The sequence below is a fragment of the Haliaeetus leucocephalus genome, unplaced genomic scaffold (genome assembly GCF_000737465.1).
Source record: "Haliaeetus leucocephalus isolate CR32 unplaced genomic scaffold, Haliaeetus_leucocephalus-4.0 Scaffold555, whole genome shotgun sequence".
Lineage (NCBI taxonomy): Eukaryota > Metazoa > Chordata > Aves > Accipitriformes > Accipitridae > Haliaeetus > Haliaeetus leucocephalus.
Window position 1 is genome coordinate 8717666 of NW_010972991.1, and position 12932 is coordinate 8730597.

The following is a 12932-nucleotide window of genomic DNA, read 5'->3' on the forward strand; positions in this document are numbered from 1 at the left end:
CCTAAAATTTGCTATTTAGTACTTCCAATTTAATTTAACCTTTCATTGTCAAATCCCAAAGTGGGACATTTGGACAAGTGCCTGAAATGACTGACAGTATTTTGAAAATGTTAATTAGCCTGATTCTTTAAAATTACAGTAAAGGGGTCGGAAAGAAGCCTGAAGAGGTTATTTAATCAATTTCTTTTTCCCAAATATGATCCATTCCTTCTAAAGTGTTTCTGGCACATATAAGATATATAGATATGAATCATGCTGGAAAAGGAGTTAAATGTGATATATAATCAATATATTCTGCACAGTGTCTATAGATGATCAAAGGTGATGTTACACTGCACATTTCCCATAGAGAAAGAGAGAGGCAACTCAGTAGGTAAAGAACAAAGCCTTACAGTATGCCCATTGTACAAAGCAGAAATGAAAGAAAATTCAATAAGCAAGGTGGGGGAAACACAAGGTTTGGGGATACAGAGCTCAAAAAGGAGAGTAACATTAATGACATTCAGTGCACGGATGAGATGACAAAAACAAGTGGTATTATTCAGACATACCTGTAGATCATCAAGAGAAAGGTATTCTCTGAACCATGAAAGGGAGTGAAAGCCTAATGAAACAGTAAGATTAGGCTGGAGTGGCAGCTAGAGAAGAGCATATAAATGCAGCAGATCCAATTAGAAAGAAGCAGAAAGGGAAAAAGAAGTGAGAAATGCTATTCCCTGGAAATTCCAGTCCAACTAGACCCAGGAGGAAACTCAACACGGAGAATGTGAAACAGCTCCAAGAAGTATAGCTCCAACTGGGACACAACAGGATAATCGCACAAAAAGACTAAGATGACATCTAATATAAACCTTAAAAGTAATTTCTCATTGTTTTTCTTTCTTATTTATCTCAGCTAAAGAATACTTTTTGTTACATCTTCCCATGTTTAATCCAGCAGGGCTACTGCTTTTCTCTGGTGCCACTTAATACAAAAGTGGGGGACTGGACTGAGAGGAACCAAACACAACATACACATTGTTCATAGTAAAAATGGAGAGTTTCCATCACTTCCTCTCCAAGGAATGACTGTAAAAGTTCAATAAGAGGTTTCTTTATTGCCTCCTCCATATCTCTCCCAGGATACAGTCCTCGTGACTGAACTATGTCCTGCCTCCCAGGAAGGTACTAGATGGTGTTTCACACAGACTCATTTCAGCATAAGGAGATAATCTTCCTTTGTCATCAATGAATGGGCATAGGCTGATGCAGAAAGTGACTGACACCTAAAGCAGGTTCCCACTCTGACTCAGACTTCAGAGACATTCTGCACTCTGTGAGACTTCAACCTGCTTTCCAGAGGCACCTTTCACAAAGTACTACATACTGGAATCCACCCAGACATAGGCCTGCACAAAACTGCTCGATGCTAAACTGGCACAAGCCCCAAACTAGCACATGCGGGAAACCCAAAATAGCCAGTGGGCTTAACTACTTTTCTCCCCAACTGCTAGTTTTGAATGAAACTGGTTGAGGACTCAGGAAACCAAACACTCTTCCTATTCATTAGTATAACATAGATATACACTAGCATCTCTGCTATTCTGACGTGAAAATACTGGTCCCTGAAATGAATAATTGCCTGCACTGGACAATTATCTTCATGTGGTTTATGAATATTTATATGTTAATACATACTTGGTAGGCTGGGATACCAGGGCATCCTTGTGCAGTCTGTAACATGGATAAACATTAAATGTACCAGGTTCCATTGAAACCCCTTCCACAGCTGAAAACTCCTTTTCAACCAAACCAAACATTTCCATCATTTTAAATCCTGGAAGGCATCAAAATTTACATTCTATTAATTGAAATTAATACTGCATTACAGGAAACAAAAAGAGGACAAAGCAGTTGCATCAAAGAGTTTCATACCTCTATCTGTTTAACAGCTGTTAGCGTAAAGGGAAGTTTATTGCCTAATATTGTGAAAATCAGGTAACGAAAACAATTCCATAAATCAGGAACAAAGATGAACACAAAAATACTGTACCTGCAAAATTGTTGCCATCTTTAACTACCAACGGGCAGGCTGGAAAAGAAGGAAAGACAGATTTAAGGATACAAGAGATGTCCCACTGGGTCAGAACAATGATCCTCCACTCAGCCCAATGCTCTATCCCCAACAGCAGCAAAAGGAGATGCTGTTCAGAAAGGGCATGCAAATCTGGCCTCATTCTACTTCATTCAGTTGATGTTCCTCAGGATTCACAAGGGTTGTAGCAAAGATGTTAAAGGGTACATCCCTGTGTGTTCCATATAATATCCTTTTACGGATCTGTTGTCTATGAATTTGTCTAATCCTTCTATGAACCTGCTTTCACAACCTCTTGTGGCAACAAATTCACTGTCTGTTGTGTAAAAACGTGTCTCTTATACTGCGTTTTAACCAAGAGCTCCCTAGTTCTCTATTTGTGAGCTTCTCCAGCCTAACTCCAGCTCAGGCTCAATTACTTTAGCTGGCATTCTCTGTACCTTTTAAAACTCCACAATAGCTTTCATGAGCAACAGAGACCAGAATTGCACACAGTCCTTAAGACATGTGCACCCATTTTAAATAGCTGTAAATCTGGTTTATATTTTTCTTCCAGCAGGGAAGAAAGCATACTAATCTCTTCAAGGAAAGGTGCCCTGGGAAATCAATAAGCCTAGGCACAGGATGTCAATATGACACCCCAGGATACTCATATTTGGAGATCACTTTTAGAATACAAGCACAAGAGACCAATAAATGCTACTGTTGAGTATTCTCAACATTCCAAGTTCTCTCTACCATTGAAAGTAGAGTTAATGGTCAAAACCAAAGAACTGATGGAACACAAGCAACGTATTTGTGTTTACCAGCTCTGATAACTCACAGTCCCATGATAATTCACAGTCCTATGCACAAGGACTCCCTACAATCACAAATCATTAAGATCAGCTATAAACTGCCTGCTTCCTGGCTTATACATAAGGAAACATATTGAGGGCACACACCTAAAAGCATGTGAATTATTCACCTCTAACCATTAGGTGTTGTTCCAGAATGTCTTTCCCTTCATTTTCATAAAGAGTTTGAAGTGTGGCATTTTCACAGATTTCAAAGAGTTTGGGTGTGTTTTATGCTTTTCCTTAGGCTACAACTCTTCTACTTTCTCTGATAATACAAACATTAATGATTAGCTCTCCATTAATAAATTAATCACATTATATGAATAATAATGAATGTAGCTAACTTTACTCTTACAGATGGTTAAAGTAGCCTAGAAAATAAAACACAATTAACTTTTATGACTAAATTCTGAACCATTAACAATGTTTCAAATCTGAAATAACTTTTTCACAACCAGTGGATGAATTCTGGATTTATAGCAAACAACCATTAATTATTTTGAAGTCCCAACACCTTAATTTCCTTAATCTTTTATGGAAATAATATTACAGTTATATCATCTGCAGTAAATTATGTTAAAAAGCTCAAGAATACCTCTTAATAGAAAAATAATAGTTATAAACCCCCCCCCAGTATGTAGCAGTTATTTAGAAACAAGTATAAGTCAAAATGGCTAACTTGCTGAGGCAGTTTCACAAACAAAAGTGATCAGCTCATCTTCAATCTTTGCAAAGGCATCAAAGTCATCCACAAAGAAGACATGTCTTTCACTAGGTTTGCTGCCAATATTAACTAACTCTGAATAGTCAGCATCAGCTACTCCAATAGCAAAAAAGCTGAAACCTGTAAAACAAAAAAGAACACTCTTTTGAGTCATTCATTTAAAGAGTGGAAATACAATATGAACAAAACCATATTTGCACTGGCTCCTTTCCTGATTAAATACAATGATGGAAACTTTATTATTATCCTATAACACAAAAAAATTCATGCATGTAATCTAAAATAAAGGTAATACATTCTCTGTGAGATATTTCTTTTGGCTATCTATGCTTAATCAGTTAATTAAAGTTAATGCTTAAGTGTTTTTTTGAAGACATATAAGACTACTCAGTAGTTTAAAGTTTTAGCATATGTTTAAATGCTTTTCTAATTTAATGCTATACTGTAATACACACAAAAATATCCATGTATATCATAAATACAAAGCACAGAAATTAATTTCCTGTAGGCCTTTTACAGATTTTTTTCTGTGCCATATATTAATCAGAGTTTTCAAGCCACTGCTGCCTTATGAACATTGAAATAAATGCATTCTCATTTCACCAGCAACTTAACTGTACTGGTTGAATCTTTTCAATATATTCTGCATGAACAGATTTTGAAATCTGAGCCTGACTTCAAAGATTTAAATGAAATGGAAATTCTATCCTCTATGTTTGAGGAGCAGCAAACTAGATAAAAGTTTTTCAACATTTTCCTTTCCATAAAAGATAAAGAAAAATCCTGTCTACATCAGGCTGAATATTGTTAATGGACATACTGTTCTTGCATGGCTCAGTCCCAAATTTACTCCAGTCAAGCAATCTTGTCTTTAACTTTGAAGAAGACTAAGGGGCATTCATCACCTTCTGCAGAGCTTTTAGCATAACAAAACTTTGACTTAATATAGTATTAACAATATCTGCACGTCTTATCCAAGATTGGCATGTTTTCATGCCAGTCTCTATCATAGGTGCAAGTCAGTACGTGCTCCAACCTATCTACAGCCTAAACATACAGCGTGCATAAAAGGAAATGGGAAAGAGGAAGTAATTTGGCCAAGGTGACACATCCCAGTCAGCTACTGAACCTCCATCATATGCCATCTCCTCTCAAGGTCATTGCCAGTCTAATAGTTAATAAGACAACTGCAAGACTTACCTGACAGTTGAACATTTTTTGTTCAGCTTAGACATAGACTCCAATTTATTCACAAATATGGGGGTTTCTTGATTGCTACTTAAAAGAAGTTATGCATGCTCTACTATTTTGTGATACCATTTTATTTATGAAGGCACTGCACTCAGTATCTAGCAATAATACATGCAGGCTGCCAACCTCAATGATTGCATTGAGTTTCAGGAATCAGTAATATACACTGGTAACTTCATAGCTGCCAAAGTCTAAAGGCAAATAAAAAAGCACAAACGTAATTTCTTTTTAGATCTCCTCACATTAAAAGGATGATAGCTTTTTTCTTCCATCCTTCAGTTTTGTTCCATGTGGCACACTGTGCCTTTTGGGTTTTGATACAAACCTCAGTATCAGATATTTCTACAACAACTAACCCAGTTTTTATGCTTAGACTCACAACGCTGTGCGGCCGCTTAAAGCTCTAAAATTGGTGGTTTAAAAAAAAAATTCCTAAAGGTAATTAGTGTAACATGAGAGCAGATCAGAATCAGTAAAAGAACATATGAAAGAATTTTCAAAGGACCTCTTGTATAAAAAACAAAACAGTTCAGTTTGCTGGTAACCACAAGACTATATACTTCATAGGTGACAGTGCAGATTCTCAGGATCACGTCCCCTAAATTCATCATGGGAGCAATTCCATTGACTACTACGTGATTTTAGCATTGCTGCCAAAATTAAAAATAGTAGTATTAATCACCAAAAAAAAATCCAGAATCTAACCATATCCTAGTGATATTCTGAGTTTCTTAGTAATTGCTGTCTGTTTTCTTTAAACTTCAAAATCTTCCTGGAGCAAAAGTTACCCTTATCTCATGCCCACACTTACATAGTTAGAATTAATGAGGAAAAGGAAAATGTGAATAGTTCTTAAAACTACACATTTTACCATCTAGCTGCATTTCTCTGGAGACTTTGTTCACATCATCCTGTGATCGCCCATCAGTAATGACAACCAAAACCTTTGGAATGCCCCTTCTCATGCCTGCCTCTCCAGTAAACAAGACTTCTCTTGCATGTTTAATGGCTTTGCCTGAAACAGAAAAAATTAACATACCTTCACTGTAACATAAATCCAATTTCTATTGGCTTCTCATATCATATGTTAGACATCGATAAAAAGAGAAATCTGTTGGGTCCTGAGTAGTCTGTAAATTAGTGCATTCTGTAGTTATTAAAATAGAGATTTAGAAAAGTTTAATTTTGACCCTAGCCTTTGGAAATCGGATGGTTTCAGCCATCCATTTTTCAGTCCAGAAGGTGAAGATCAAGAACACGACGTGTGGGAAAGGATATTCTGTGCAGGTTTGAGACAACAAAATCTTCCTTTACTGGATTGTAAGGCACAGTCCAGGTAACAACTGAAAGTGCCATTGTGGCATTTTCTTGAGTAAATGGAAAAGGTGTTATTTTGATACTACTGAGATTAGATGCGATGCAACAGCTGCAAGAAATTTCTGTGCAGTCTGAGAATAATAAAACATATGGTTTCCAACTAAAACAGATTTTAACCCTTTCAGCACTCATCTTTAATTTCTTCACATCAGAGAGCTATCTTAAGGGATTAATTAAAATGTAACTACATTCAGTTAACAGACATCTTCCCCCAGTCCAGTCTTAAACATACCACTGACGTTTAACTGTCCTGGCTGATCAACATTCAGACCCTCCACTCTATCTGCTGTTTTCTACATGCTCCGCAAGCTCCCTCCCACCTTCTCTCCCCTCCCACTTTTCCACTGCCAAGCTGATTTATTATTACTCCCCATTGCACCTTCCACAATCCCCAAAGTCATTCACTAATACCTAGCTGCCTCTCTCCCTTCCTCCCTGATGCTTGACATCACTGTTGGTCAGAGGGGTGAATACCCAGCAGTAGGAGGTGAAGGGTGTAAACTGCAGATTACGAAGACTTTCTAACTTCAAAGCCCAACCTTTCACCTCCAGTGTGGAGATAACATGTTCTCACTGGTTTTGCACTGCTATATTAAACCACTTGGCAAATGGGAAAGAAATACTGCACAGTGAGTAGCAGGGAGAAACTCTGCATCATAATCATGACCTTTCTCACCTGTTTTGGTATTTCCTCCTTTGTAGGCTATTTGCTGAATAGCTTCAAGAAGACTCTCTTTTGTTTTGTATGCATTCAATTTAAATTCTGTCCTGGGATCATCACTGAACTGAATTATTGCCACCTGTGCACACAGAAGATGTGTTCATTACTAAAGCACCACCCAGTGTATAAGCAAAAAGTAACCAAATCAGCGCATTTAAAACAAGGATTTATCTTGTAACTTTGCTTCATCCTTTAATTGAAGCCAGATTATTTTTTTTTCCTCTTCAAGAAGCTTTCACTAAATAAAGTTTAATTTTACTCTCTGCCACCTTGGTAACCATCTAGCTTTCTGGTTTCATTTTGCAGCAAACAGGATGAGAAAAGTAATACCCACTATGGCAAAAGCACTCACAGTCGAGCCCAAAAGCAAAATCCTAGTTACAGCTCCTCACATGTACAGTTACTCATACATAGAACTGCAGGGACTTTACTCAGTCTCCACAAATTAATAGCTGCACATAAGTAACTTAAGTTAGGGAGCAATACTGAAGCAAGTAATGGAAAGATGCAAGAACATATTCTGAAATATTGCCTCTCCCAAATATGATGCTACATGAGTCCAGACCCTGTATTTCAATCCTATACACTAAACCCCTACAACTCACAAAACATATATGGAACTTCATATTCTATAAGTGGTGTCCCTGATTTAAAAGGAGCTCTTCACATGCTTAAGTTTAAGCTTGTGCATAAGTTTCTGAAGCACCATGTACTATATTCTGGGAAAATAGCTGTACAGCAAGAAGCAGTAAAAACTGAGCATGCTTCAGGGAACGGACAAGTTAAAAATAATTTTCAATGCTATCCCAATCTGCATATTATACAGATAATACTTAAAACAATAACATATTTGCTAATAATCTTTTCTGGGGCAGATTCATGCATCTCTCTAAACACATAAATAGAACAATCATTGTAAATACTGGATTTTATTTCAAGTACTGTAGATTCTGTAGAGCATGTGATTTTAAATAAATGAACCTTTAATTTTCCTTATCAACACCATTTTTAGCTTATTTAGAAATAAACACCATAGTGCGTAGCAATACTAAAAACAGTAACACAACTTAAATCTCAGAGTGATTTAGAGGAGACTGAAATGATACTTAGCCTTCGCGCTAGCAAAACGCATATCATGAATTTCACCATATGGTATGTCTAAAAGACGATATTGAAAAAAAAAAAAATGGTGTCCTAAAGCAGTTTATGTTTTCAAAAGAACTGTGAAATGATGTCAATTACTTTTTGATTCATTTCACTTCTAGTGAATGTACTGGGTGCTAGTCCAAAATATCCTGCACCTTCTGTCTCTTTACATGTTGATTACCTGCGTTCCATCAGGACCAATCTTATCCAAAGCTCCCACAGTGCTATAGAGAAAGTTAATTATCTTATTGAAATTGTCATCTCCAATACTCCATGACCCATCCACCAGGAACGCTAGGTCAGCTTTGGCTGCTTTGCACACTGAGAAAGAAAAGCAAGTATTTTGGAATTAGAACAATGCCTCAACGCCTCATGAAATCTCATAAATCACTTAAGAAATGCAACTGTCATAAAGAGCCCTTGTTCAATGTTAGTTAATAATGCTTTAGCAAACAGACCTGCTGGCATTGACTTCAGTGCAGGTATAGACCCAGCTGCGCTCTGCAAGGGGTAAATGGTCCGCACTGACAGATCCTATCACAGAATACACTTCAAGGTCATAATGGTTCTTTAAAACCTGGCTAACCATTTTTATTTTTATTTAGGTCATTAAGTAAAGTCACACATGAACTTATACAGTCCCAGACTCCTAGCATGACACAGTAAGCAAGATGAGAGAGTTTCAACTGTGGAGGTTGCCAGTGGGAAACTAGTCCATTCAAAAAGTTACCCTAGGCTCTGTAGTGCCTAATGCTCGCCACTTTAACTTGCATTAGTTAGAAGCAATGCAGGTTGCCCCCTTCTCATCGTATTCCAGCATGTTCTTATGCAAAATGGCCTGCAGAGCTGTACACCTGCTCACAGAAGTTCCTCATTCTTTCATGGGAACTGGGAACCTTCAACACTCTACAGAATCCAAGTCTATTGCTTGGGGTCAGAAACAAACAGACTCAAAGCAAAGTTATGTTTTTCAACATATTTCATCTTGAAGAAAAATGTTCATCTAAATGCAGAGAATGGGACAGGAAGATACGTACCTGTATTTCTTGTTTTCTGTTGATTACTCCTTGGATTAAAAACAACAAAAAAAATCTGCTGCTATGCAGTTCTAAAACACACACACACACGTGTGTATTCTGTATTCTGTATTTATGTATTAAATTCTCAATTACTATATGTCAGTTTGGCCCACCAACTTCAAGCTGATGGATTTGACCCTCAGCCTCCAACAATAATGCTCCCCTCACAGAAATATTTATGACACTGTACAAAACACTACATGTTCAAATAATAAATAGAAGGAAGTCTATATTTAAAGAGAGAAGAGACTGAACATGGCCAACACTTTTCACATTACCTAAAGTAGACATGTTTTTAAAAACCATGCTGCTTTAGAAGTTTAATTACCCTAGGACATCTGCTTCAGTTGCAAAATATATATGGTTTAGGAGTTCTGGAAAAAGAAAATCTCACACTTTAACCCTCCTTTCTGCAAATTTCAGCAATACATTAATGATCTCAGATTTTTGGCTTGTTAAATTTAAGCCAGCTGACTTAACAGTGTCACTGTAGAAAATACAATTTGAAATCTGATCCCCACAGGTCTAAAATAGTGTCAGAAGCAGAAAAACATTGCAACAACACCTTAAAATTATTATAAACCCACACATGCAGCACTTACCCTCTTTTGCAGGAGGGATTGTAGGTGGTGGAGGTGGTGTTGAAGGTGTTGTTGGCGGTTGAGTTGGAAATGGTACTGAAGAATAAAAAGAAGGAACATTAAAAAATACTTCAAAGCCCAATATATCTTATATATATTAAACACAGCATTTTCTACTCATCTCCAGATTTAAAATTCATTATCTCCAATCAACTAGTTATGCAATTGGAGAGAAATATAGGTGACCATGTGCATGTAATGTCCTCCTCTACTGACCACCTGAAAGAGGATAGTACTATTACAGAGCAATTAATGGCTGCATTTCAGTGTGAATGACACAGTGATACAACTGAACTACTACTAGAACTGCCCCTTTTTGGGTTTCCCCAGTGTAGCAGACCATGTGGCAGCTCTGTTCTTGACCTAGTATCCATAATTCATTTTGTAAAAGGGCAGCGTCCTTTTCCTTTCTGACCACAACCAGTCCCTAGTCACAGAAAATAGGTCTCTACCCACCCTGGAAAGAAGAAGATATTAGTCCTGCAAACCAAAATACAAAGAGACAGTGCAAAAGAAAGCCAGTGCCTGCACTCAGAGGAGATCACTGCCCTGATCAAGATTTTCCTGAATTCGGTGGAAGACCTTGTTATGTTTCCAGCTAGAAATGTAGTTCCGACCACAAGTCTACAGGACTGTGGCTTTGTTGCCTGCAGCAACTTCTACTAAGGTTACTATATAGAGTTTCTGAAAATTGTCTCATGCTTCTGAGAACAAGCTTTGGAATGACAACCTCCCAGAAACCTAGCTGAGTATATGATCACTGATTGACAGCTTTGCTGAATGCAAAAGCTCTGTTTAGTGCCTTTCAACAGAGTCTTGGTTGAATTCTCAGAGAACATACGCATGTTGAATCCCACAACTATATCTGAGGAAAAGCTTCCACTTTTGTTCAAGGGCATTTCTTCCAATTTTTTCCAATGGAATTAGCATAAGAAGCCACAGGTTACAGAACATCATTCCTTCAAGTAAGACTACTTATATTTGCTATAATATATAAGTTACATTTATAGACAATGGATAGAGTTAGATACAACAACTTCAGAAAAGGCACCTATCTTTGGGAAAGATTAGTGCAAACAGGATTCATTACAAGCCTCATGTCCACATCCAAGTTGACTCCCACTGCAACTGATGTGGATTTTCCCACTGGCTTCAACAAAAGAAAGGGCCAAGACTCTGAAAGACCTACAAGAAACTAATGCCCAGGACCTCCATGGCCACAGACCGACTAGGACCAGACCCATGTAAAAAAGGGCCACAACTGCAGTAAGGCGACTTGAAAAGCTGCTCTCTAAGCACCAGAAAGGTACAGGTCACTCTGAAGAGTGTTTTCTTCTGAGGTGACACAATAATTTGTCTGCATCACAAACCATCTTTCTCAAATGGACATGTAGGCCAAATTGTGTTCTTCCTTACGTTTCCTAAGTCCCTGAATTGCAGAGCACACAAAATGCATTCCTCCAAAAAGCAGGAGAAGCTTGGCTTGTTCCTTACTGCTCTGAGAATGAGCCCTGGACAACTGAGAAGTGGAGTCATGCATCTGCGCAAGTTTTTCCTATGTGAAACCATAAGTGTGGGAGGGTTCACCTGAAGAGGAAAACTATAAACATTATCTACCCTGAGAGAAGGGTAACAGCATTGTGGTGTATAGTAATATAGTATGAGAAGAAGGGTATCACTGAGATTGAAAATGGGCTCAAAAAAATAAAGATAATGTTAAAATATTCACTCTATTCATCCTGTATTTTGTTTTTCAGTATTTTGAACTGATGAGAGAGGGATCTTGCCTTCATAAAGAGCTGTGAGGGGGTTTTTTTGCCTGTCTTGTGTTATTGAGAATAATAATTAAAAGGTTTGTTTCTTTGTTTTAAAATACATAAGTAGATTGGGTATCAAGGTCCCATTTAACTGTAAATTACTCAGACACTGGTAAAATTTTACTAAATAACAAGAGCTGCAGGATGCAAAACTTTCTCTGTTTTTCTGTTTGCTTCATTTTTCTGGATTTTTTTTTTTTTCCTCGAAGTCACAGATTTTCAGAGTATCCCTAGTGGGACTTCTTATGAAGAAAGCTAAACCATCCTCCCTGTTTCATTCTCATCAAGTCCAATACAGTTGGTGAATGTGACTTCACATGTAATACACAGCAGTGGTGTAAGGATCCCGCATTTCTGTGGAGGAGTAACAATGTAGTTGAAAAATTAAAAACTCAGCTAAAGGAAACTGTGTAGGAATAGCACATCTGTGGGCAAAGGTCAAAACATGAGAAGCAATCGAGCATTATCGCTGCTGGCTGAACTGTGATCTATTTTACTCACATGTTGTCTCCATGATGCTTACAGCAGGGCCCTCTATCTCCTGAAGCTGTGTATGAACACTGATTTTATATTCAGTTCCAGGCATCAGCTCAAAGAAACAATGTCTAGGCGTCCCTCCACCGAGATTTACTTCTCGCTTTTTCCCATCTGGAATTATAAAAGAAACCATTAAAACATTTCTTTACTGTTTTATTGAATAATGTAATTTAAGTCTGAAATAAGAAGGGGACATGACAGCAGATGAAGGGCAAGTGGTTGACATAAATTAATAAACTACGTGCTGCCTTATTTCTGGAAATTCACCTCTGTGCAGAGGTGTCTGTAACATTTCATCCTTCATATTAAGTAGGAGCTGAGGAATGTGTAAGACATCTGCAGGAAAAAAGATGAATTTCACCCCATGCACTGAAGTTAATAAAAATCACTAACACTGTCATCAATGGGCTTTGGATCTGGTCCTAAATTATCAGAGTCTAATGAGGAATTGTTGCATTATGTAATTCTACGGCATCTTTTGTCTATGCCTCTGGTTCTCAGAGTCTGTAATGTGCTTAGTAATTGCAAGAGAGACTGAACTAGAGACTGCATTCCAGCTTCTGCTAGTAACCACTTAACAAGTTGGTTAAGGAATAGTATTTACAGGGTTCAAAAATTAATTCTACTAAATTCTGAATTGGAAAACATGTTGACAATGGAAAAAGCCCAGGCACTGGAAATAGCATAAAGCATATTTTAATAATAAGAAGAAAACCTTCAGCACAA

General features: G+C 37.5%; 1 protein-coding gene across 1 annotated transcript in view; it reads right to left on the reverse strand.

The window, feature by feature from the left end:
* COL14A1 (collagen, type XIV, alpha 1) overlaps nt 1–12932 on the reverse strand; it is a 121605-nt gene that overhangs the window by 42092 nt on the left and 66581 nt on the right. The window contains exons 23-30 of the mRNA XM_010576963.1: nt 12171–12317; nt 9814–9888; nt 8314–8453; nt 6942–7065; nt 5760–5903; nt 3593–3757; nt 2033–2071; nt 1678–1816 (exon numbers count right to left, since the gene is read on the reverse strand). Of these exons, the coding sequence (XP_010575265.1) occupies nt 1678–1816; nt 2033–2071; nt 3593–3757; nt 5760–5903; nt 6942–7065; nt 8314–8453; nt 9814–9888; nt 12171–12317 (973 nt within the window). The remainder of the gene's footprint in view (nt 1–1677; nt 1817–2032; nt 2072–3592; nt 3758–5759; nt 5904–6941; nt 7066–8313; nt 8454–9813; nt 9889–12170; nt 12318–12932) is intronic.